At 45.0% G+C, this 25,646-nt stretch overlaps 2 protein-coding genes and 2 non-coding genes across 7 annotated transcripts; 3 read left to right on the forward strand and 1 right to left on the reverse strand.

Annotated features, from left to right (window-relative positions):
- The first annotated feature begins 514 nt into the window (after positions 1-514).
- Positions 515-14,961, forward strand: LOC149274411 (cytoskeleton-associated protein 5-A). Of its 4 annotated transcripts, XM_089505496.1 has the most exons (44): positions 515-571; positions 654-844; positions 1,211-1,417; positions 1,499-1,670; positions 1,925-2,051; positions 2,163-2,266; positions 2,422-2,535; positions 2,614-2,718; positions 2,848-2,937; positions 3,017-3,181; positions 3,343-3,471; positions 3,712-3,873; positions 3,957-4,061; positions 4,165-4,275; positions 4,351-4,443; positions 4,556-4,741; positions 4,850-4,944; positions 5,098-5,155; positions 5,230-5,355; positions 5,468-5,610; positions 5,706-5,880; positions 5,994-6,107; positions 6,275-6,403; positions 6,535-6,729; positions 6,908-7,061; positions 7,423-7,502; positions 7,988-8,063; positions 8,620-8,756; positions 9,035-9,184; positions 9,498-9,701; positions 9,944-10,079; positions 10,388-10,581; positions 10,959-11,128; positions 11,639-11,815; positions 12,004-12,124; positions 12,221-12,400; positions 12,540-12,727; positions 12,809-12,884; positions 13,013-13,201; positions 13,396-13,533; positions 13,643-13,726; positions 13,814-13,973; positions 14,088-14,248; positions 14,713-14,961. In XM_089505496.1, exons 1-44 carry the CDS (start codon positions 515-517, stop codon positions 14,959-14,961), a joined length of 6,177 nt encoding a protein of 2,058 aa, XP_089361622.1. The 4 variants fall into 4 exon arrangements, with proteins under 4 accessions (XP_089361622.1, XP_089361623.1, XP_089361624.1 ...); XM_089505497.1 differs by lacking the exon at positions 7,988-8,063 and having other exon boundaries at positions 1,925-2,075; positions 6,908-7,055; positions 8,631-8,756; XM_089505498.1 differs by lacking the exon at positions 7,988-8,063 and having other exon boundaries at positions 8,631-8,756.
- Positions 8,310-8,418, forward strand: LOC149274412 (small nucleolar RNA SNORD67). The gene has a single exon (XR_016279429.1). It is a non-coding gene; the product is annotated as a small nucleolar RNA SNORD67 (small nucleolar RNA).
- On the forward strand, positions 9,730-9,839 carry LOC149274413 (small nucleolar RNA SNORD67). Its single transcript, XR_016279430.1, has one exon. It is a non-coding gene; the product is annotated as a small nucleolar RNA SNORD67 (small nucleolar RNA).
- Positions 14,962-16,640: 1,679 nt separating the features above from the next.
- LOC149274414 (prothrombin-like) lies at positions 16,641-24,282 on the reverse strand. Its single transcript, XM_089505520.1, has 14 exons — positions 24,210-24,282; positions 22,918-23,078; positions 22,466-22,490; positions 21,926-21,976; positions 21,307-21,412; positions 20,479-20,615; positions 20,012-20,311; positions 19,502-19,606; positions 19,211-19,337; positions 18,525-18,692; positions 17,654-17,827; positions 17,372-17,550; positions 16,981-17,051; positions 16,641-16,784 (listed from the first exon to the last, which is right to left on the reverse strand). The coding sequence occupies exons 1-14, from the start codon at positions 24,280-24,282 to the stop codon at positions 16,641-16,643; spliced, it is 1,821 nt and encodes a 606-aa protein (XP_089361646.1).
- Positions 24,283-25,646: the final 1,364 nt, after the last annotated feature.

Raw genomic sequence — 25,646 nt, forward strand, 5'->3', positions numbered from 1 at the left:
GCAAACAAAAGCCTTTGTGATTACGTACTCGGTTACTTTGTGACTCGGTAAACATGATTGCTAGCTTTTGGACACTGACAAACTAACATTTAACTGCGAGGGGGTGGGCAGTGCGGCTACAATTATCCCCATTCTGTGCAAGAATTACGCTGTTGAGCCGGCGGCGATGCCTGTTGCGGCTCTAGCCGCGTCTTCTAGCTTTACATCGGGCGGCTGTTTGTCGCAGAGGTCCCCCGACCCGCGTCATGGCCCGCGGGGACAACGGTTCTTGAAGAGCTCTTGTCTCAATAATTATACCCCTTTGGATTGTGCGGTGTCAGCCTCCTCGTGTGTGTAATGCTTATACTGCTCTGGATTTAAAGCCTACTTTGAGGATTGGGCAATAGCTTCTTAACCCCTTCACTACCAGGAAGTTATTTAATCCCTGGTGTAAATGTATTCTTTTTTTTTTATTATTATTATTTTGTGCTTCTTAGCAGATCACCTTAGTACAGAAACTCGGAGGGACGTCGCCATGGGGGATGATAGCGAATGGATGAAGCTTCCTATTGACCAGAAATGTGAACATAAGGTATGGCCCTTGCTCGGTTATATGGACAGCCGAGTGTATCTGCACAGCGAGCCCGGTTTTCACATGCACTCTTGAATTCCAGGTGTGGAAAGCCAGGTTAAATGGATACGAAGAAGCTGTGAAGCTTTTCCAGAAGCTAGACGAGAAGAGCCCAGAATGGTCCAAATATTTGGGTCTGATCAAGAAGTTTGTGACGGAATCCAATGCCGTTGCCCAGTTGAAGGGTCTGGAAGCCGCTCTGGTGTTTGTAGAAAATGCGCATATTGCTGGAAAGTAAGTTAGCTTCAGTCTATAAAATGTGGATGGGTAACGGAGTTGTCTTCTGTAGCTCACATATTTCTGGTTAAATGATGCTGTTAAGATTGGACAAGATCACAATTTGATAAGTGTCTGTCGTCTTACAAACAAGTTGCCATTAAAACTCCCACGGAGAACACGGAGCAGATCAATGCTTCAATTAGAAGGAAACTTATGACTAAAGAATACTTCAGCGTCATTATCTCCTCTTATGTTGTGGGGTGGCATATTGTTGCCCTGTTGTGTGCCAACATTTACAATCAAGTACGGCATCATTTGTAGACTCTTGTTTTTTTTTATTTTTCTTTTCTAATGCTCTTCCATGGACTTTCTTCTCTGTAGAACCACTGGAGAGGTTGTGTCTGGTGTCGTAAACAAAGTATTTAACCAACCTAAAGCCAGAGCTAAAGAACTTGGGTCCGATATCTGCATGACGTACATAGAGATAGAGAAAGCAGAAGCTGTACAAGAAGAACTCTTAAAGGGTCTTGATAATAAGAACCCGAAGATCGTGGTGGCCTCAGTAGAGACGCTGAGGAAAGCTTTGAGGTGAGTCTGTGACCTGCTCTTGTCAGAAGACCTTTTCTGAACCCTTTGTGTCCTGACTCGTGTACCCGCTTTAATTTACAGTGAGTTTGGGTCCAAAATAATGTCGCTGAAGCCAATCATTAAAGTGTTGCCAAAGCTCTTCGAGTCCCGCGAGAAGGCCGTTAGAGATGAAGCCAAACTCCTGGCAGTGGAAATCTACCGCTGGATTCGAGATGCACTCAGACCTCCCTTGCAGAACATCAATCCCGTGCAGGTGAGAAATATAACAATTTTTGAATTAATCTAGATACTTATATATGACTGGGGATAATATAACAGACAACTGCTGTAGCTTTATTTCATATGCCGTATGGGACAGGATTTATTTACAAAGCAGTAAGACATACGATATGTAACTAAAGAGGTAAACTTCTTTAAAACAAGTTTCTCTAAGGCTATTGCTAAGGAAAGAACTGGGGTAATATTTTAAACTTAAATGAGATCAAACCACAACCTTTCATTTTTCAGCTTAAAGAACTAGAGGAGGAGTGGGTGAAGCTTCCGCAGGGGGCTGCCAAACAGACAAGATTTCTACGCTCACAGCAAGATCTTAAGGCAAAGTTTGAGCAGCAACAGGCATCCGGTGATGCGGAAGGTGTGTACTGGAGAGACGCCTGGGGTTCTCTATCTTATTTTCTGTCCTTGTAAGAGGTGTGATGTCAAGAAATGACGATATCGGTCCAACAACATGCACTCCTTCTTACAGGTGATGAGGGTGAAGAGGAAGCCGTGCCCCAAGTAGACGCTTATGAGCTGCTAGAAGCTGTAGAGATCCTCTCCAAGTTACCAAAAGACTTCTATGATAAAATTGTAAGTGATTTCAACCCCCTTAACTTCATGAAACTGACTATAATTATACATGGTAAAGGCTGTGTGCCGTAATAGTCGCTCGTCTTGCACCTAACTGGTCGTTGCGCTTGTGAAGCTCAGAGTTCTAATCACCGTGACTATGGCTGAATTTACAGGAGGCAAAAAAGTGGCAAGAGAGGAAGGAGGCTCTGGAAGCAGTGGAGGTTCTTGTAAAGAATCCCAAACTCGAAGCTGGTGACTATGGAGATCTCGTGAGGGCGCTGAAGAAGGTAAGCAATGTTTGATTATATCGTGTCTCCTGTTATCTGTTCTCAGAACCAAGAACTCATTACTATTCTTTTCTGCAGGTTGTTGGAAAGGACACAAATGTAATGCTTGTTGCCCTAGCTGCCAAATGCCTTGCTTGTCTGGCGAGTGGTCTCAGGAAGAAGTTTGGAACCTATGCTGGAACTGTAAGTGGTGCGATGTCTCTGCAGCTGGCACGAATCTGTCTGGTGTTGCTTAACAGTTTATTTGAGGCCACTGCAGTCATTGAATCCAATCAGTCATTCTGTTCCTTATTGCTGATACCTTTTCTGTAGGTTGTGCCAACAATATTGGAGAAGTTTAAGGAGAAGAAGCCTCAAGTAGTCCAAGCCCTACAAGAAGCAATAGATGCCATATTTCTCACTGTGAGTACCCAATGATAAAGAAATCTATACAATATCTTAATCTTCCATGCCTAACCAGAAGTGTTCTTTTAAACTTCAGACCACACTGCAGAACATCAGCGAAGATGTCCTGGGCGTTATGGACAACAAGAACCCAGCAATAAAGCAACAAACGTCTTTATTTCTGGCAAGAAGCTTTCGCCACTGCACCACCACTACCCTGCCCAAATCCATGTTAAAGCCTTTCTGTGCAGCTCTTCTCAAGGTAATGACGCTTGGTGAAACTAGCGAATAAAGTCTTCCACTGGGCGTCCAGTACCCCAGACTACTTCAGTTTGTGTAGCGCTAGGTTGTAGATTTTGAGCAGTCCTTTAAAGCCCAGATCAGGTTGCTACTGGCCCCTGACATTTGTTCTTCTTCCAACAGCACATCAATGACTCTGCGCCAGAGGTCAGGGATGCCGCGTTTGAGGCCTTGGGAACTGCGCAAAAGGTTGTCGGAGAGAAAGCAGTTAACCCGTTTCTTACTGATGTGGATAAACTGAAACTTGACAGAGTAAGTGTCTCTAAAACACATTAATCTGGGAGACTGCCCTACTGATGTACGAGTTTCTTTCCTTGGGGGAGGCAACACCACACAAGGGCTTGTATAAAAAAAAAAAAATGAACATTTTTGTTTGCTTGGTCAATTTGACGCAATAACAAACCGAACTCCTAAGCACAAAGATGGATGTCCTGGACTGGGCATCTCCCCACGTGAAACCAAACGGCACTTAATAAGCTATTGGATCTGCAGATCAAGGAGTGCGCCGACAAGGTAGAATTGGCTTCCGGCAAAAAAGGTGCAGGTTCTGGTGAGAAGAAGGATAAAGCGCCAGCTGCAGCTCCTGGAAAGCCAGCTGGGGAGAAGGAAGCGGCCAAAGCTGGCCCACCTCCCAAGAAGCCGGCCCCAGTCAAGGTGCGGACCTACAACACAACGCAAGCTCTAGCACTCATTGGAGTCTGAATTCTGGGTTTACGTGAGGCTGTATTCTCTTACAGGCTGGAGGCGCTGTGAAAAAGTCCAAGCCCCCCGCGTCTGGTGGAGGTGGAGCAGCCAAGGGAAAGAAGCAAGAGACCAAGGAGGTTATTGAGCCGGAACTCTCTGTAAGTCCAATTTGCGTGTAAAGCTCATTCCTACTTTTTGAATGATGGCCGCTGGCTTGTGGCGTTTGAGACCGGCGTATAAGGATAGTCCTTTTACTTATAGCCTGAGGCTTGTGAAGAGAAGGCGGCTGCTGTGCTCCCTGCATCCTGCATGCAGCTGCTGGACAGCAGTAACTGGAAGGAGAGGCTTGCTAGTATGGAGGAGTTCCAGAAGGTGAATATCTTAGATCTCATATCGGCTTGTGGCTCCTGAATATGAACGTGTTCTTAATGGCGTGTCTGTCTTCAGGCTGTTGAGACCATGGAAAAGAATGAGATGCCCTGTCAAGCACTGGTCAAAATGCTGGCCAAGAAACCTGGATTTAAGGAAACAAACTTCCAGGTACATCTTGCCTTCTAATAAGATGTTTGTGTGGGATAATTCTTAAGGGTCTCCTTACCTTTTTTTTTTTTTTTTAAAGGGCAAAACTAACAACCCGCTAAAATTCTTTCAGGTCATGCAGATGAAGCTAAGCATTGTAGCACTTATAGCCCAGAAAGGCAACTTCTCCAAAACCTCAGCCTATGTGGTCTTGGATGGTCTTGTGGACAAAGTTGGGGATGTGAAGTGTGGTGGGAATGCCAAGGAAGCTTTGAGTGCGATTGCAGAGTCTTGCTTGCTGCCCTGGACTGCTGAGCAGGTGAGGAACCCAGACGTTCTATTGATCATAGAATATGTGGGCAGGTGTAAATGTAGCTTGGTCGGTGGGATGGTTGGATCACGTCTAATTTATACATCTGTCTCCTAGGTTGTTTCTCTGGCGTTTGCACAGAAGAATCCCAAAAACCAGTCTGAAACACTGAACTGGCTTTCAAATGCGATTAAAGAATTTGGTTTTACAGGGTGAGACTTCTCATGTATTCTATCCTAAAAACACTCCTATTACATAACGTGTGTTAGGTAAAGCTTGTTTTTGACTGTAAATGTTTCCTTTATTTACTATTTGTACATTACCATGCCTTTCATGTGTGATAATGCATTACTTGCTTCACTTAGGCTGAACGTCAAGGCTTTTATCAGCAATGTGAAGATTGCCCTTGCTGCAACCAACCCAGTAAGTGTCCTGTTTTGTAGAGTGCTGCTAACATTTGGTGGTTCCTCTTATTTAATTCTGCTGTTGCCCAACAGGCCATCAGGACATCTGCGATCTCCTTGCTAGGTGTGATGTACCTGTACGTGGGACCTCCTCTGCGCATGTTCTTTGAGGAAGAAAAGCCGGCTCTTCTTGCCCAAATTGATGCAGAGTTCGAGAAAGTAAGAACGCTCTGATTCCCAGTTATGGTGAACTGAATGGTCATCTCACATTAATAACTGGTGCATCTATTGTGTCAACCTTTTCATTATAATTGCTATTCTTTCTGGCTAGATGAAGGGGCAGACCCCTCCAGCACAAACAAGGGGTGCCACAAGATCTGGTGCAGGAGGAGAGGAGGGTGAAGATGGTGATGAGCAAGAAGAGGATTCATCTCCCCCTGATGTGATGGATCTTCTGCCAAGGACAGACATTGGGTAGCGTTTTTTTTTCATTGCTTTGTCAAGCATCCTTTAAGCCCACCTCAAAGTTCTGTAAAATCGGCGCATCTGACCAGGTCTTCCATTTCCAGTGACAAAGTCTCCAGCGATCTTGTGTCCAAACTTGGTGACAAAAACTGGAAAATACGTAAAGAGGGACTGGATGAAGTGGCCATGATCATTAATGAGGCAAAGTTTGTCCTGCCTAATATTGGGGAGCTTCCCATTGCGCTGAAAGACCGTCTCAATGACTCCAACAAAATTCTGGTATGTGAGGCCGGCGCTGCCACCGTGGGTATAAAACCAAATTGTATGATTGAATGCGTTAAGTGCTCTTTTGGCTTTGTCAATAATTACCTTCTGTGACCCCCTTGGTATAGGTCCAACAGACTCTGACCATTCTCCAGCAGCTTGCTACTGCCATCGGGCCAAACCTAAAACAGCATGTGAAGAACCTGGGAATACCTATCGTGACGGTCCTAGGAGACAGCAAGGTGAGTCTCTTCCCACGGCAGCACCTCTGCTCTAGATGTTGATCGCCTGGCTGAAGAGAAGAGCCGTTACTCAAGCTTCATTTAGAAGCCAGTTCAAAAATACTTCAGGCATTAGTATGCACTTCTACTCAGGTGGCTGCTTGTTTAAATAAAGCCTCTCTACCCAGGCAAATGTTCGCGCTGCAGCACTGGTTACCCTCAATGCTTGGGTCGAACAAACCGGCATGAAGGAGTGGCTGGAAGGAGAGGATCTGTCCGAGGAACTGAAAAAGGAAAACCCTTTCTTGAGGCAAGAGGTAAAGTATACTCGTGTAGAACACATGAATGGGTGGCTGGGTAAGACATGCTGCTTGACACAGAACCTTCCAGTTCATTGAGCACTCTGTTTAGATGGTATTGTATAAATGTGCTTTGTCTTTTTACCCAGATCCTGGGATGGCTGGCAGAGAAGCTGCCCACCCTGCGAGCAGTGCCATCCGATCTCCTTTTCTGCGTTCCGTATTTGTACAGCTGCTTAGAGGATCGTAACGGAGATGTGCGCAAGAAGGCACAGGAGGCTTTGCCGATGTTCATGATGCATATTGGGTTTGAGAAAATGTCTAAAGCCACTGGCAAGCTTAAGGTTAGTGCTGCAATTGACAATCTACAGCTAGCTTGTTATAGTTGTAGTGATTATCTTAATTGAATGCCTACTTTAATATTTTGCCTTATTCTTGGGCATGACTTCTGATTGCATCATTTTAAGAACTTTCTTGTAACATGAGACTTTATGTACTGAAAACAAGTTTACTTTTATCTAGCCTGCATCAAAGGACCAGGTTGTTGTCCTGCTAGAGAAGGCAAAAGCCAGCATGCCAGCCAAGCCTGCTCCTCCACCAGGGAAGAACAACTCTAAGCAGGCAGCAGCACCTGCCCCGTCGTCCGCACCGACCCCTGCTCCTCCAGCAGGTATGTGTGAGCCAGTCCTGGGGGGTATCACTGGCATCTCTGAGCCGGTCTGTTCTCTGGAATCTTTCTGAGACAAATGGTCACGTCTTTATTAACTTCCAGTGACCTGTTGGATATGTGGTATTGTCATCGAAGCACCATTGGATGGCTCGTTTGCTTTGGCTGTATAACCAAATTTTAGGAAGTGTTTGGCAGCTTCAATACACAGGGCTGCATTTACCTCTGTAGTTTTCTATTGTAATTGGGGTTTGTCTTTAGGGTCAGGAAGTTTGGTTTGGATGCACAGGTATGACAGAAACATGTGACTGGATCTCTCCGGTGACACATGTCATGTAAGTCAGTAACATCTCCTTTTGCTATTTCTAAGCTGATTCTGGATCCTGTGTACCAGATTCCAAGCCGGATCCCAAGAAAACCAAACCAGGAGCTCTGGCATCCAAAGGGAAGGTATGTCTAATATGAGCTTCTGATGCGTGTTCTGTGATGGACATATTTTAGGAAGATGCCTTTCTCTTCCTTTGGGTTGGTTAAGAATTACAGGTTAATACAACACAAAATAATTTGGGTCCCATCTGGCCAAACTTTCCTGAATTGGTTCGGTTTAGTAAAACTGAAATATCTGGCGAGCAGAAAGCTTATCTGCAAATGAAGTGTTTGACGCTTTATGTAAAAATGCGGGCTTGCAGGATTCTGATTTTTAGATCTTGCCATGCGACTGCTGCCATGATCTGCCCGGTCTAATCTAACTCCCCTTTAGGAAGCCTTTCTAGATGGTTTCATGGCTTCCATCCTCTGGGACACCAATGTACTATATTTTATGCTTGTTCAGGGACCTCCCTGTGATGGGGTTGAGATAACACTAACATTCTGTTCTAATCATGAGATTCAGTGTTTACTTGGCATCTGTCGTGTAAACAGTCCTCTTTCTGTAGACCCAATCAGTGTCCTCTGAGGCTAATCCCAGTCTGACCCAATCCAAAGCCAACACCAGCCTGAGTAAAGCTAAGCAGGTGATGACGCTGGGACTCGCAGGGGGTATCGGGTGCTGCACGTGTGTTTTCGTCTAATACCTGCACTCGGTGGTTGTGTTCATCAGACTATTCACTCGCTCACACACTGCTTGGGGTGTCATCGATTCCAGTCCTTTCGGCACGCAGATATCTGAGTACATAGCCTTTTGTACAACTGAATGCCGTTACATAGTTCAGCCCCGATGTCTGACTGCACAGATCTGGATACTGAAGATAGATGCTACTGGAGGGTGATGAGTTGCACTGAAGAGGACTTGCGGTGCTGTGCGCTGCGGGCCTCACAGAGCCACAATGGTGACAAAGCCATGTGCACAGGGGCCAGCTGACTCCACGTAGCTTCAGACGTCAAAGTGCAGACTCGAGCCTTTTAAGCTTCTTCAAATATTACTACAATGATGTTTAAGCTCTAGTTACCTGTCGGGACACTGAACTTCTTTAGTTGCGCATGGAGACCACGTAAACGCCACAATTTAGACCCAAATGTAACGTCTCTGAAAAATGTTAATTGGTGGTCCCTCCTCTAATTGAAAAATCTGGTTCTCAGGCTGCTCCTGGGAAGAAAGCACCGAGCAAACCCAATGCGAAGGATGAAGAGGACAGATCTGGGCCCATTTACATCCTTGTTCCAAATGGCAAGGAACAGAGGCTGAGAGAGGAGAAAGCACTGAAGGTGAGGCTTGGGTCCCCCTGGATAAAAAGCAGAAATGGTCCAATACAGGTTCCTTGGCTCCATGTTCTCATAAGGGGGGGCATGATGCAGTGTCAGGCACTGCTGCTTACTGTCGTGTCACAAGCGAATGTGGTGCATATTTCCTTCATGGACTGCATTGTTTAAAATGGCTTCCCAAGCTTTGTTGGCTCCTGGTATGAGGATATGATCCCTTGTGTTTTAGACCTACAGGCAATCCCTTCATATTTTCTTTATTTTGGTTGCGTTCAACTACACAGGTCCTTAAATGGAACTTCCCGGCCCCTCGGGATGAGTACATCGAGCAGCTCAAAACACAAATGTCAACATGCATCGCAAAGTGGCTGCAAGACGAGCTTTTCCACGCAGACTTCCAGCACCATATAAAGGGTATCAATGTGATGATGGAGGTAAGACGCCAAGTCTGCCATGCTGTAACCCGGAGTGCACGCTGCCGGGAAAAGCCACTCGAGCGGCCGACCGCATCGAGCTAGTCTTGTCGTGTGTTCCTTACAGAATGGTTTTGTATCTGTCCGGTAACATGTTTAATGCTTGGACCGTGGTTCTTGCCCCTCTGCACTGAAGACCTTCTTAAGCCAACGTGTTTAAATAATCCGCTGTCCCTTTAAAATGAAAAGCACTCCCAATCGGTCTTAACCTTTCTTTTAATGGGTTTCTGTTACTGCCTGCGTGACTTACACATGTTTACCTTCCCGTTGCTAGCATTTGGAGAGCGAGAAGGAAGGCGTGTTAAGCGTGTTGGATTTGGTCCTGAAATGGTTTACGCTCCGCTTCTTTGACACGAACACCAGCGTCTTGATGAAGTGCCTGGAGTACCTGAAGCTGCTGTTCTCCTTGCTGAGTCAGGAGGAATACCACATGACGGAGCTGGAAGCCACGTCCTTCATACCTTATCTGCTGCTCAAGGTACGTTATTTGCTGCCGAAAACCCAAGTGTGGAGGATGATGAGCTGCACCGAGGGGAGCCGTGGTGCTGTGCGCCGTGGAGCCCGTCAGACCCTGCTGGTGACTCTCCCATGTGCACAGGGGCCAGCTGACTCCACACGGGCCTTTAAGCAGGATTAAAACATGCATCCGGGCCAACCTACTGTCTTTTACATTGCTGTTATACCGGAAAGTCTTATGTTTTTAATACGGGACTCTCGTAGGTGGGAGAGCCTAAAGATGTTGTGCGTAAAGATGTGCGTGCCATTCTGACGAAGATGTGCCAGGTTTACCCAGCCAGCAAAATGTTTGTATTTGTCATGGATGGACTCAAGTCCAAGAACTCCAAGCAGCGAGCAGGTAAGGGTCGTGAAGAACAAAATGCTTGTACTTCAGTTTGTTCTTCTTCCAGTCCGGGCTGTGATGGTTGGCGGGTTTCTCAAAAATCTACTATTGGAATGGCTGCCATCCAGTCCAAAGTGCATGCTTTAGGTTACTCTTCAGATCCTGCCATCCATCGCACATTGTAATGAGCCCCATGATGCGAAGGCAAAATGTCTCGGCTCTTTACATAAAGAACTGCTAATAAAGTGCGGAACCCTTCCGGTGTGCTATTCCATGTGGGGGTTTAATGTAGCTTTTTAAGATGCCTACTTTCTCCACGACAGAGTGTTTGGAGGAACTTGGCTGCCTGGTGGAATCGTATGGGATGAACGTGTGCCAACCTACCCCTGCCAAAGCTCTTAAAGAAATTGCGGTCCATATCGGAGACAGGGACACCACCGTGCGCAATGCTGCGCTCAACACCATCGTTGCCGTTTACAATGTCCATGGAGAACAGGTCTTCAAACTCATTGGGAATGTGAGTATATGATCCATTCTCAAACGAGATAATGGCTGCGATACATGCATAGGACATGTCTGATTGGCACTGGATACGAATACAAAACATAGCTCTTCAATAGCACTATTTAGCTCCTGTACCTTCATGCAACTTTAATAAAAGTGTATAATTTAAAATTTCCCTGACGCACCTAATTGTGGGCTCTGAGAAGATACAGTAAATCTGTCACTGTCTAGCTGTTGGCACAGGATGGATAATTTTATATCTGCGACATGAAATTAAATTGGAAATTTTTTACTTAATTTGATTGAATCGTGAAGGGCCTCCCACAATTATGGCCGGCGACGTGTCTAGATGTTTCAGATAAATGTTTAATCCTGGTTTCTTTCCACAAGCTCTCGGAGAAGGACCTGAGCATGTTGGAGGAAAGGATAAAGCGTGCAGGAAAGAAGACGGTGGCTCCGCCAGCCAAACAAGTGGAGGAAAAGCCTCAGCAGCGGGCCCAGACCGCCAACGCCAGTCTGCTGCGCAAAGCTCCACCTGAGGACATGTCCTCCAAGCTGAAGTATGTTGACCGAGGATCATTTGCTGATCTGTGTACATGTGGGGGGGTCTGTTGTAGCTAAGTGTTCTGTGCTTCTTTCACTGCTTCTCATCGGACAGAGTTATGTATCGCACTTATAGGATGTAAGTACACCTACAATGTGCCCCTCTACCCGCTTCCCACCCTCCATCCACTGCCCATTTACGCTATAATGACCCGTTCTACTGACGCTATTCATACCTTGTTGCCCCACTAAAATTTTACCTGTGATATGGGGCATCTTAACGCAGACGCCTCCAGGTATGTGCATGGAACGGGTCCATTCCATCTTATATCTGAGAGCCTTCACATCGGCTGTGGAACGCGAGCTTACTGGCTTTGGTTCGTGTTTTTGGACGTGGGTGATCGGGCAGCCGTCTCGTTGAAGTGCATGTAGATGTCGGAAGTTCTGAGTTTTATACCCTGAGCTGTAGAGACCTTTGCAGGGTTCTTCAGGTCGCCTTTGCATTAACCCTCGATCTCCCTCCGCAGCCAAGCCCGTAATAATATGGGGGGACACTCGGAGCCGGCTCACACCGTGCCACGTGAGTTCCAGCTGGATTTAGATGAAATAGAGAACGATAACGGCAATGTGAGGTGCGAGATGCCAGCGCTCGTTCAGCACAAACTGGATGAAATATTTGAGCCGGTCTTAATTCCGGAGCCAAAGTGAGTCCAGCAACTTATTTTATTTTTGTCGGTCTGTTGCCAAACATCTTACCAGACGTGTGGTGGGTTGTCTATGCATCTTGATTTATTTGCATATATTTCAACTTTTTTATCTTTTTGTACTGCTATTAAGCATACACCTTATTTAAAGTATACCTTGCCATACCTCCCATTTTTTTCGTCCACAGGATCCGTGCCGTGTCTCCGCACTTTGATGACATGCACAGTAACACTGCGTCTACCATAAACTTTGTGATCTCGCAAGTGGCCAGCGGTGATATTAATGCCAGTATCCAGGCTTTGGCACAGGTGCGTTGGGCTCCTTTCTAGCGTAGTGCATGTTATAACGTATTGCCTTTTGGGCCACAGTTTTGTATATTAAGGTCGTGTCTGTCTTTCTCGCAGCTCGATGAGGTGCTGAGGCAGGACGACAAGGCAGAGGCGATGTCTGGCCACATCGACCAGTTCTTGATTGCTACGTTCATGCAGCTGCGCCTGGTGTATAACACTCACATGGCAGACGAAAGGCTCGATAAAGATGACATTGTGCGCTTATACAGCTGTATCATTGGCAATATGATCTCGGTAAGGGTGTTTGTGCCTCTTTACTTCTCTGAACTGGCGGATTTTTAAATGGCTTGAACACAAATGAAACCAGACCGGTGTTCGGTTGTGAATGGTTTTGTTGCATGCACGGCTGAGACTGGTGTTTTTTCCCCCCCAGCTGTTCCAGATGGAGAGCCTGGCTCGCGAAGCCTCCACGGGCGTGCTGAAAGACCTAATGCACGGTCTCATCACCCTCATGCTGGATGCAAGGGTAGAAGATCTTGAGGAGGGGCAGCAGGTGGTCCGTTCTGTGAACCTTCTGGTGGTTAAGGTGCTGGAGAAATCTGACCAGACTAATATCTTGAGGTGAGTTTTTGGTATTTATCTCATCTGCTCATTGGAAGTATGAGACGTCTTCTGGCCCTAACCAGTGCCCGTTGTTTCCAGTGCGCTGCTTGTGCTTCTCCAGGACAGCCTGCTTGCCACAGCCAGCTCTCCCAAGTTCTCCGAGCTTGTAATGAAGGTGAGACGTGTTTGCGTTGGTGAGACATTGTAATGTTGTGCTGTTCGGGGATGTCTGACAAGCTTTGTAGTTCCACGGTGGGGGTGGTGGAGTTAACAGACTGCTTAACTTTGCATCCACGATTCCAGTGTCTGTGGCGAATGATTCGCCTCCTCCCAGAAGCCATCAATAACATCAATCTGGACCGGATCTTACTGGACATACACAACTTCATGAGGGTTCTACCTAAAGAGAAGCTGAAGCAGCACAAGAGTGAGCTGCCTATGAGGACTCTAAAGACTCTGCTGCACACACTCTGCAAGCTCAAAGGTCCCAAGGTAACTGGTTTAAGTGATTTGTGTGTGTGTGTGTGTGATGTGATCGTTAATTGTGTAGTCTTACCTGGATGATTGTGAAGGCTATTGATGTAGTGCATTCTCCTGATGGGAGGCTTGCGGGCTGCATGTGCCTCTGGTGTATGTTACAGCTTTATATCAGATGTTTTACTGTAAGTCACTGTGTCCTCTTTCAGATAATGGACCATTTGAGTATGATCGAGAACAAGAATGAGTCTGAGCTGGAGGCCCACCTGCTGAGGGTCATGAAACATTCCATGGATGGAACCAGCTCCAAGTCTGACAAGGAGACGGAGAAAGGAGCCTCGCGCATAGTGAGTACTTCTGCTTATATGCGAGCAGAGAAGAAAAAACCTACTGGTAAAGAATCTACCCTGAACAGGGCAAATGTATTTTACTGGGACTTTAATGTTTGTTTCACAGGAAGAAAAAGCTGCTAAAGCCAACGTGAGCGACTTTCTGGCAGAGATCTTCAAGAAGATTGGCTCTAAAGAGAATACTAAAGAGGTGAGACCCTGCATAGGATGGTGTCGCAGGATGAGATTAACTTTAACACATTGTCAGGACAGATTTTCACCAACTATCTCTGCCCAGGGTTTGGCCGAGCTGTACGAGTATAAGAAGAAATATTCAGATGCCGACATAGAACCTTTCCTCAAGAACTCATCCCAGTTTTTCCAGAGCTATGTTGAGCGAGGACTCCGACTAATAGAGATGGAGCGGGAAGGAAAGGGTCGCATTGCAGCCTCCACAGGTAGCCAAGAATTTCGCCTGTCTAGACCTTGTTGCTCAAAGATTTGCCGTTTATTTCCCTGCTCCCTTATGTAATGCAAACTACTTCACTTCCAAGTCTCATTGTTATCCCCAGGAGTGTCTGTCCTCCCAACGGAGATCACCTCTGCTCCGGTAGTCACCGCGTCCGCACCAACCATTTCAAACGCCAATTCAAACGGGGAAGAAGTCGGACCCTCCGTGTATCTGGAGCGACTGAAGATTCTGCGCCAGAGATGTGGACTGGACAATGCTAAGGTGGGACTCTAATGAAATTTGTTCGCAAGTGCGTCTCAAGTCATAGTTTTGGGGAGAAGGAAAAATGTTTTAAATGCACTTCAGGCAGGCTGGGTAAGCACCAGGAGCCAGGTTGGCTATGTTACTCCCAGCACCTTAAATGTCAGTGCAAAGATCTCTCTAGCTTCTGAAGGCTACTTAAATGTGTTCGTTTAGATTCTTAATCTTCTAGAAAAATTGAAATCCATAATTTTGAAGGCAGATGAGAACCAACTCAAGCAACGAAGGAAGATCGGTGAATAATGAGAATGCAGCCGGCTTTGCATGAAGTCCCTCTGGAGTATTGCGTAATAGTGTTTAGCCTGTTGCATTTGAAGTTGGCGTGCAGAGGAACGCTAGATTTTGAAACTGGGATAAAAATGGCTTCTTTTAGGCACATTTGACCGGTATGGGTTTTTAACATCCAACGTTCATTTTCTCGGTAGGAGGAAAGGCCTCCGTTGAGCTCCCTGCTGTCGAAGTCCTCTACCCCCGCCGTGGTGTCCTCGACCGACATGCTGCACAGCAAGCTGTCTCAGCTCCGAGAGTCCCGGGAGCAGTTCCAGCATCTGGATTTGGACTCCAAGCAGGCGCTCTCGAGCACAAACTCATCCTCCTCGTCCTCTTCCTCCTCCATGGCAAACATAGACGACTTAAAAAAGAGACTGGAAAAAATAAAAAGCAGTCGAAAGTGATGCCCCCGCTGCTCTGGGCTTCAGATTTCTTTCCCCCTTTAACCCTTCTTTAGAAGTGCTGTCCCTGGCTCACCGGCTGTGTCTAGGCCTCATGTAAACTATTGTTTTATGTACCATACCGTGCATTTATTTGTTCTTGAGGAGGGAGAGCAAAATTTAAATGTGGCTGAGTATTTGTAAATACATTGCTGTTCTAACTCTGTTTTAGTGTACAGACTGTTTACCTGCCTCACCTAAACCTTCTGGATTGTGTATCTTTTTTTTTTGTTTTCCTTTTTTTCGTTGTCTGTTTTTAACTGTCCTGTTTCCATGGCTCTTATCTTTGTAGCTCTGTGGCTGTACGAGTTGCTTTTTATTTAACAAAGCAGTGGATCGCTGATTCTGTATGGAATCGTAAGGCATGGCATGAAAATCTTTTTGTAAATAAAGTTTGAAGTAACAGTGGAAGAGATTCTGATTTACGTTTTTTGTTTTTTAAGCTGTGATTTATAGTGGGCTTTCCCTTCCTTTGGCGGTTCGACATACCACGCGCATGTAAACACCGCTTTATCCGACAAATCCTTTCTTGGTTTCCATTTTTCCGAAATGCTACAGTTTCTAATAACCATCGGCTGGTTTGTTAGATCCTTGGCCAAGTAAGAAAGAGAAAATATAAATAAATATTGGAACGTTTACAAATAAGTGATTTTTAGGGACAGCTGTAAATGGCAATAGATGTGTTGGCAAACATCCTACTTTACAAAACCCCTTGCAGTTGGTATTTATATTGCATGTCTTCTATATACCTGAAACACTCTGGCTAACTAACGGTCACTGGGACCATGAGATAAAACTTAGTGTTAAGGAACAAACCTATAAAAACTTGCCCCTCCAACTGCCTCCTCTGTGATTTTCTTTTTTGCTCTTCTTCCAGGTAGGAGCTCTGTCTTTTTGCTCTACCCAGATTCTCTTTTGTATGCCTCATGGTCAGTGGTCCGGGTATCAAAAGGAAACAATTTGTTTTTCCTTGTGTTTGGGACGCACTTGTTTATCCCGTCAACATTTGTGTTGCGTGGATCTGGCTTTAGTGCTTCGCTATACAGAAGGGGCCGATATTTGTAGGCTCGTCGTTGCCCTGCTAGCAGGAGGAGCGGTATCTCTGCCAGAGAATACACAAGAAAAAAAATTTCCCCAGGTAATAATTACCGTTTCTGCTCGGGCCATTCCCTCTGGTGAACCTGTTCATCAAAATTTCCTTTCTCTCGTAAGGAGAGCCTTACTGCAAACCCTGACTCCATTCTCGTTTCTGATGCCTTGCATGACTACCAAGGTTGATATGTTGGCCAACACCATGCATCATGTTGAATAAAATTTGGGGCAACTAGCAAATGTGAATTAGTAACATCTTACCTTTGCTGCACATCCACAATAATGTCCCATGCTTCTGCAACGCACACAAATATTACAAAATGAAGACCACGGTACACGATTAACTCTTTAAATGTTATTTTATTGAAATCTGACATTAACAAATAGCAAATGGTGGGGGTGGGGGGGGGGGGGATTAGCGGAGGAATGTGTTGTGATCCAGTCTGGTACGTAGAAGTCTACAGCTATGAGTGCCAATGGTGAGCAGACCGCTCGGACCACATGCACGTTCCTCTTACAAGGAGCTATGTGCACAGTGTCGCTCGGACGCTTTAGCTACCAAACTTTTCTATGGTCTTCATAAGCCATTTTCTTAAACGGTGAACATGTACATAGAATCCGTATTTCCCATCACGGTCACAACCTTCGCCCCAGGAGACTATGCCTACCTGGTACCAGCGGCCAGATGCTGGTTCCTACAAAAGAGAGAGTACCTCTTGAATCTTATAAACAAATACATGTCTGATTCCGAGGAATAACATTTATTATGGGTGACTTCATTAGGTTGTAGAGAGTTTGACCCCGTGTGTATAATTAAGGACCTGTGGAATGGTTCCACCAGAAGCATCCGTGAAGACATGACTCCAAATACAGATGATGCGCTTCACTCACCTTCATGACAAATGGTCCTCCGCTGTCCCCTTCGCAGGCGTCTCCCCTCGTGTCGGAGTCTGGACTGTAACCTGCAAATGTAACGGCTATAGTTATGCTTACAAAGAATGTACGACAGTAACTGATCGAGAGCGTTCCATATTCTGAGCAGAAGTTAACTACTCTGCAAGCTCACAGTCTTAAGTGGGTTACATTCATTATTTTGATGACAATATAGTGTCGACCTGCTCCATCTGATTACAATTGGACATTTTTTTATAATGTATTTATGAGCAATATACAATATTCTCTGTATTCAGAGGGAGATAATTGTGCTTATTGAGTTTTACCCCAACATCTAGTCCAACTTTAGCCAATAACCGGAGCCTCATCTTGTTCTGTTAGAACTCACCTGCGCAGAACATGTTGTCGGTGATTCGGATCTTGGTCGATGTTTTGCAGCTGCTTTGTTCCACAATGGGAAGGTTAATTTGCTGTAAGACCGACGGGAGCTGCTGTCCGCCTGCCGTCCAGGTTTCGTAGAGATTCCCCCAGCCTGTAACACGTCCTTTGTGACCGGCCAGCAGTAACCTAGATACAAATTATCAACCAACAGTCCAATTGTAAGACAATGGCAGGGTTTGTGTTAATGAGATATGTGGCGTATACTTTGACTATGATCCAGAATCCTTACTTCTGCACAACCTCCTTGGTCGGGAGACACACAGGATGAATGTAATCGCTGAACGTCAGAGGTCTTTTCAGTTGGATGAGAGCGATGTCTCTGTCGAGGTTTTCCTTCCAGTTGTATTTGGGGTGAACTATGATGCGCTCTAGCAGCGCGATCTTCTCTGTCGCTCTCTCGTACCTGTAGAGAAGAAGAAAACAAAAGTATGGGTGCTGCACCCTATCGCTCTTGAATGAATCTCACAGCAGGCGCCAGAAGACTCGCGGTCTCGCATCGTTTGGTAGGCAAGACAAGCCGAGTATTTTATTTAGAGGATCCTACAAAAATTATAGCAAAGGAACAGGAAGTATGCGATATATTTGGCGGAATTCAAAAGAAATGTATCCAAAATAAAGGAAGAGTCATCAAAAATGTGCTTGTCTTGGCCGAGATGTACACAAACCCCTAAGAGTGGTCTTTAATAAAACAATTTGGCTTTCAGGGATTTTTTTTTTATAATGCCATTGACTACGGTAAATACTTTGGCATTTATATTAAACGAAAAATAAGGTGTTTCTGAAAAATTAACTTAAAATTCTGAAAAAATTCCGTTCTAATGATGGGACTGCCCGTTAGACAACGGGGACATCCGGTCACTTAAGGGATACGCGAATAAGAGAGTTATTTAAAGATAATTTCAAGACTGGGGTATGTACCGTCTCTGCTGGTAAGGATGTATCTGAGAGCACCATAGGGTTTATGTCAGCTATTCGTCTGCGTTTACCAAAACAATGTTATTTACACCAAAGAAGCAATACGAATGCTTGTGAGACTAGATTGATCAGCTTCCTAGGACAGCGCGCTCTTGATGGGTCACGGACGCTCTATCTCATCTTACTTTGTACGGTAGTGCTTCCCGATCCGCACCAGGATATCGTCCGTGGTGTAGTTCTTGTCCCATGGTGGGTAGAAGATACAATGAGCGGCCGTCAGTACCCAACGATCGCTGATCAGACTGGCCCCGCACAGGAGCTCCTGGGGACTCTTCTTAAACAGCATCACCTGCCTTGGTGCAGAGAGACACGTGGTGAGACGACGAAACAATAAAATGCAAATAGTATTCCAGGAAATATGATTGTTTGGGATGGTCGTCTTCTATAACCAGTGACCATGCGCATGTTTATTAAATGTGTAGCTAATGAACATAGCAATGGTTATTCTTATTTGTCCGTTGATGGGTATGGGCATCTATTAGTCTTAGAGAAGATGGAGCAAAAACCCATAGAGTGCCTCACTAGTCTCGGTCATTCTAAGATAGAACGGTTCTATAAAGCATTAACTCATCGGCTAAGTAGGGTTGACCACTTTGGGAGCATGTGCATACAAAATACCAAATTGCCACCCTGTACATGCGCAACCCTTCGCCCGAATGACTGGTTCAATCCGCTGAACCCATTAAATGACAATAAACGGAAGGTGATGGTAATAACCTCGTTTTTGGAGTAAGGAACCTAAACTCATCTTCCTATTTTTGTTTTGGTTCTGGGTAAATATATATCGTGCCCCTCCGGCCCTCGGTGTTACCATGGTGCGCTCCCTTGCTGTGCATCTTCTCCATGGACCACGCGGCCCGCCATATAGGAAGCCAGCAATTCGTCTTCAGTCTTATCTTGTACGTTCTTCTTCTCGAAGAGAGGTCGTAGACCACACACTGTAACCACAGAACAGAGGGGTTTTGCTCTACCGCAGACTTACCAACCAAAGGTCCTTACGTGAGAAAGTTGACACAGAACAACACGTTGGGCCACAATAGCAATCACAATCATAAATGTTCCGTCTCCATTGTTGGATATCCCTAAAGCCATACGTTCTTACCTGCCTCTCCAATCCCAAAACTCTTCTCATCGAAAAACGTTTGGTGTTCCTCAGCGACCGTGCGTCCCGCTTGCACATCAATATATTCTTCATCGATAGGGCTATCTACCGGAGGGAGGTGCGGGAATCAGCCACGTTAGAGGGTGTCAGCCCATCGCAGGAGCGTAGCGGGAACAAGAAAGGATAAAATGAATATGAATATAAAAAATGATAGAAATATAATCTGAAAATCATTTTCCATATTGAAAAGGGTAAAAATGTTGCCGTTTATTGTTATTTATAGATTTTATTAAAAGTGTTCCACTGTCCTATGTAAAGGTTATAATAAATCTTGGTGTCCGTGAACAGAAGTAACCAGATTTGCGAGTCACAAATCTACAAAGCTTCTGGACCAATACAAAAGCATTAAAAGAGTCCAATCTCAGTTCCCTGTCCTCCACGACGATGTCGTCCCCTGGCAAAGTTGTATCCAGTCGACGGAACCCAACTGCCTGCGAATAGCCTACTTACCACAGTAGTGCAGGGGGCAGTATTCGTAGGTAATGTTGGGGTGAGACACGTAGCACCAGACACCTTCTCCGTCCCCATCTGGGTTCCTGCAGTAGTTTTCCACCAACTTGACTTCTGGATAGAAGTCTTTGCGTTTGTAGTGCTGGACCGTGGGAGAATTCCAGGGCAGACAAGGCAGTCCGGATATAGTGACCGCCAGTTTCCCCTCATATGACATCCCCATCTCGGGCTCACACGGGGTCTCTTTCGTCTTCTGCTCCACCTGCCTCACTATAGGTTCTACCGTGGTCCTGTTCTGACCTGCATAGAAAGGGAGAGTCCATGTGATGCGCCAAACGTCGACACTGGTTATAAAAAAGGTGCTTGAGGATATTGTATTAGAATGTGGAACTTGGGGGGAAAAGTTCAGCTTTACTCTATAGCTGCTTCATCCTAAACCATAAAGCGTAGAGGTGAGTGCCACTCACCACACACAGGTATGACACACTCCTCTCGGGCAAGCGTAGGGTCCTTCGTGTAACACCATGGACCCGTTGGGCTGTTATCAGGATTTCGGCAATGGTTGTTTGTCAAACTGGCATTGGGATGCGTTATCGCGTTGTATCTGGAAAAGAGAAAACCGAAAAGCCGAAACAAAAAGAGTTTAGAAGGTGGAAAAAAAGGAATCAAGAAACGTCCAAAAAATGGTGGAGAAGATCAGGAAATGACAAAATGAAACAACAAGCGTGCAATGTAAAATAGGAAGAGTTAATTCAATAAAGTAAGAGTTGGCAGAATGTGAATTCAATTACATTAATTTACTATACATTATTAAGGGCCGTCCCTGGCAAAAAGATTGGCTAAGGTGGCCCTGCATCATGCATAGATCAAACAACAAGATGATTTTCAATTTCACTAATTATTCAATATGCTTTATATAGGAGCATTCAAGGTGTTTTGGGGGGCAGAAGCTCACTGGGGTTGGCCCTTCATAGTGTAACGTGAACTCAGCAAGATGAACCCGGAAACCTCATGCAAACCCTCTTTCCATCTCCTTCTTTAATAAACCCAACGAGTTGCAAAAAGGAATAAAGAAAAAAGGATGAGATCGGGTATTGGATACAATCAAGGAGAATTGGAATAATGACAGCATGAAGAGAGCGGGGACTAAATATAACAACCAAAAAAATTTGAAGAACCCTTACACACAGGGGACAACAGGATGTGGAAGAGGAAGAAGAAAGAAGAAAGAAGAAGAAAGAAGAATTAATGAAGATTTCTAAGTAAAGTTCATACAGCGTTTTATGGGGACTCACTTTGTCTTGTGAGGGAAGTGGCTTGACCAGGACTGACACTCTATGCCAGACCGGGTCACACTGATGTTCCCAACATAATGAACTCCGTTGCCCACTGCGCAGTTACCTGCCGATCACACAAAGCATTAGAATTTCAGTGTCCATGGAACATGTATATCATATGTTTATAGCTCATTATTTAATGAGGTTGGAATATCACACATCATACGTTGTTGAGCCATAAAAGGTAACTATTGTGCGGAAAAGAAAAGTGTTAGCGTTCACAACTAGAAGGTGGAATAAAGAAAGAACAAAAATGTGGAACAGGCAAAAGGGGTGGATTAACAATGGGGCAAAAAAGCAGATGGGGTAAACATATGTACATAAGCAGGCAGCAGTCCAAACAGTGCAGGGTTGACACCCGACTGAGCCACCCAAGGTCATCTGAGAACACCTTCAGACCACACGCTGTGGACGGGACATGAAGACCAACATTGAGAAACTGGTTTAGGAGATGGATGAGGTTGCGCAACGATGCTAACAAAAGGTCTAAAAGGACAAGGATAGAAAGTGAGAAGACTTGTTGAAGAAGTTGGAGAATGGAACCAACTCGTTCATACATGGCGGTGGTAGGTCTCACCTTGAACACAATCCTGCAAGGAATCCTTGGAAGCCTTCTGGTTCCTACACACTGTGGAGGGATACAAAACCATAACTAAGCTTAGAAGACAAGGCATGGTTAACCGGATAAAGCGTAATGTGTTCGGGAACTAAGAGGGTCGGGACAATTGACTTTACTAGCCAAAAAACTAATCTGCCAGTATCCAATCACGTGCCTCTAAAAGCTGAATGTAACGCGCTGGAAGATTAGCCTAAACTGTGCTGAATAGACGTTTTTATTAGAATTACATTTTATGGTGATAGAGAGGAGCATTAATGGTTTCTCACTGTAACGTATATGCAACTGGGTGAGTAAAACCTCTGAGCGTATTCACTCACTTTTAAGTTGAGTGGGGTTACTAATAACACGGAGTAAAAGGGTTAATGTTCTGAACGGTCTGATGGTCACGTAAAAGGTGTATAGGCAAAGCGTATGGACCCAACCGTTTCCGCTGCTTTGAAGAACGACTGAACTGACCTCCGAACTGTGAAGAAATTGGCAAATACGGACCTCACTCACCTTGATAGTTGGCCCAAAAGACTTTCTGTAACATACAAGCGAGAATAACGGGAATTAGTACCTATCTATCTTATCACTATAGTAATTAGCAGGAACATTCTATTAGTTGCCATGGTGACAGGATCGCTTTTTCATACTTTGCCCCAGAATCACTGTTCTATAAAAATGCCAAGTAGCTCCATATAGTCTTAAATTTACCAGGCAGTCCCGACAAGTTGTTTATATCCACACTATGGGACTGTCCTGGCGAATGACCCTTTTGGATTCACGCTGGGCAGTGCTACCTATGGAGCAATCAGCTGGAATATTCCATTGGTTTCCATGGCGACTGCACCACATTTACAACATTTCTCCGGACCTGAGCTTTAGAAATATATTCCGTGCTGGCGCTCTGCCTCAAATGGTGAATTCACTGTATCTACAGGACTTTTAGTTGGCCGTTTACGCCATACCGTTTTCTCTGGAGATTCCATTATTTCTCTGGCTTCTTCGTAGTTACAGATCTCCTCGATGCATTCCCGCTCCATATTCCCCTGCTTGATCTCCTCAAATAGAGAGTTAGCTCTGCGGGAACGTCTCAGAACCGAGAGGGCCTGCTGGCTGCTCAGAAACACTGAGAGATTGGGTTATAAAATATCCAATAAATACATATAAAATGATTAAAACCCGTGTTTGTAGAGCACGGCGCCTAAAACCTGCCCCAGAGACCCTCGCCTCTCAACTAAAGGGGGGGTTTTTCACATTAAAACCTTGCTTGTGCCAACAGCTGCTAATGACATTCAAGACATTCAAGGCATGTATATTTGGGGTATAAACTGTTACTTGAGGGCACCGAGCGACCTACAGATACAAAGACCCTGTAGGATTGTACCTACTGATGTCCCTTTTTTTAGGAGTTCCCAATATAGTGAGTTTATCGACCAAGTTGTAAAATTCTAAGAATATTATATTGTAACATAAATGTGAGATAAGACTGAATATTTAAGTAACAAAGTTCCACCTGTAACCCCGGTTTATTAATTCATCATAATGAACTGATACATAGTAAGCCATCTGACCTTAAAACAACAGAAACGGGGGGGTTTTCGGGGGGTCAGAAAAAAAATGCAAAAGTGGTAAAACTGGAGAAACTAAAAGGAAACACCCATCCGTTTGGCCCATCTAGTCTGCTCATGCCTTATTCGCACTTTGATCTTATCTTATATTCAGGGTAGCCTTAGGGTCGTCCCAATTAAGCTTAAATTCTCTCACTGTATTAACTTCTGCTACTTTTGTTGGAAGGCTGATCTACTTATCTACTACCCTCCCAGTGAAGTAAAATGAGTGGCAAGAGGACATTCAAACAACAACACATTTGGTCGGGACCGTTTAGTGCAAGGGTCAAAAAAGTGTATTGGCCCATATTATTATTATTATTATTATTATCTTTTATTTATATAGCGCCAACAATTTACGCAGCGCTTAATACAATACATAAATTTAAGGGGTCTGACAAGACGAGAATTGACGGACTAAGACAAACCGATACATTAGGGGGAGAGAGCTCGGCTCGCAAGCTTACAATCTAGAGGGATCCATATAAACTGTATATATTAGGAAAATTCTCTAAGTGAAGAACGTATATATATATATATATATATATGCAGCATAAAAGGGTTAAACGCGAGTCTACCGTCCCCTCTCCCTACCCCGTTTGTGATGTGATCGCAGCGTAGTCCGCCGTATCCCACAGCAGCTTTCTTACCATTGTGTCCCTGGACGAGAGGCAGCAGGACGGCCAGCAGAAGTCCCCATGATACCTGGGCTTGGAGCTGCATGGTGGCAGAGAGGAGCCGCTGACATACAGCTCCCTACAGCAACGCGTCTACTGAGCTCAATCTCAGCACATCAGCCTGTGTCAGGGACATGCAGACGTTCTCTGCCCATTCTCCCTCCCCCATTGTCCAAGCGACTGGGGTCAGGTCTTGTTACACATTGACCAACGCACACTAAGCCCCCACAATGAGCTGAATGTTAGCATAACACAGCTTATTTACACGCTCAAAGTGCTGGCCCATGACATTTGCTTATGTGCAAAGGGTTTCTTGAGGATATCTTCCTACCCCGGCAGTGTCACCATCAACAACACCTTGTGAGTCCCTCTACATCAGGGAACTCTGACCGTACCTTTAAGGATAGCTACATCCGTTCATGAACCACTTCAAGGGTTATTATGAAAATGTATTAAATTTTAGGATAAAGAATATCTATTAAACATTTCATCCATTTTGTTTTAATTATTTGAATCTTTAGTCTTGTTACTTTTTGAAGGTTAGTCGTGTTAGAATTGATCCATACACCACACACCTTCCTTTTGACATCGGCTGCACACAGGAAGCCTACAAGCTACCTGTTGGAGATCTAGAACGTTGGTGTTACATTGTAGCACTTCCAGCCCTGCCTTATAACATTGTAACTACCTCCTTATCCACATATGCTGAGCACCTATATCGGGTTGAAGTTTAACCACTCACTAAACAATGTCCTATCAAACCCCTCCGCAGACACTTAAGACGTGGCCTTCAGAGCCTTACGCTACTTTGTTTCCTTGAGGAGCAGTAGCATTGTTCCTCATCCTTGTCGAGTTGTCAGATCCACCTCATAAGAAGGTTTGTGATTGGGTAAAACAAGGTCTCAAACAGGCTATGGAATCCCAAAACCTGGGCCACAATTTGCAGATGACCCATGCCTCATAGATCCCTAATGCAATAACGCATGGTGGTGTAGTAACAAAGTTTGAACAAGCCTTTGGTTCATGTGGATTGCTTCTTGAAATGTCTGTTGCTGGCTACTGTATCCTTCTAGCGGGAGCCGCTCTATACCCGAGTACATCTTCTTATAACGCGACACGTCTGCAGCTCATAACGCACAGAGCTCATATATCCTAAACCCGTGTCGTTATATAGTGAATGAGCATGCTACACTATGATGTCATACCTCATGTAATGCATAGGGTTAGAACTAGGGTGACCACATCGGCCATGTTTTCCAAGATTTATTTTCATATTGCTGACCAGCCCAGATAAAATGCTGCCCTGCAGTATGGGGGATGTATAACTGACTAATTGGTTCCCTTCTGTAAGTCTATACATCCCATATACTGCAAGGCTTAAGAGGCCATCAATGATTTTGATGTCAGACA

The sequence above is a fragment of the Sceloporus occidentalis genome, unplaced genomic scaffold (genome assembly GCF_023333645.1).
Source record: "Sceloporus occidentalis isolate IW3139 unplaced genomic scaffold, rSceOcc1.0.p SCAF_331, whole genome shotgun sequence".
Lineage (NCBI taxonomy): Eukaryota > Metazoa > Chordata > Lepidosauria > Squamata > Phrynosomatidae > Sceloporus > Sceloporus occidentalis.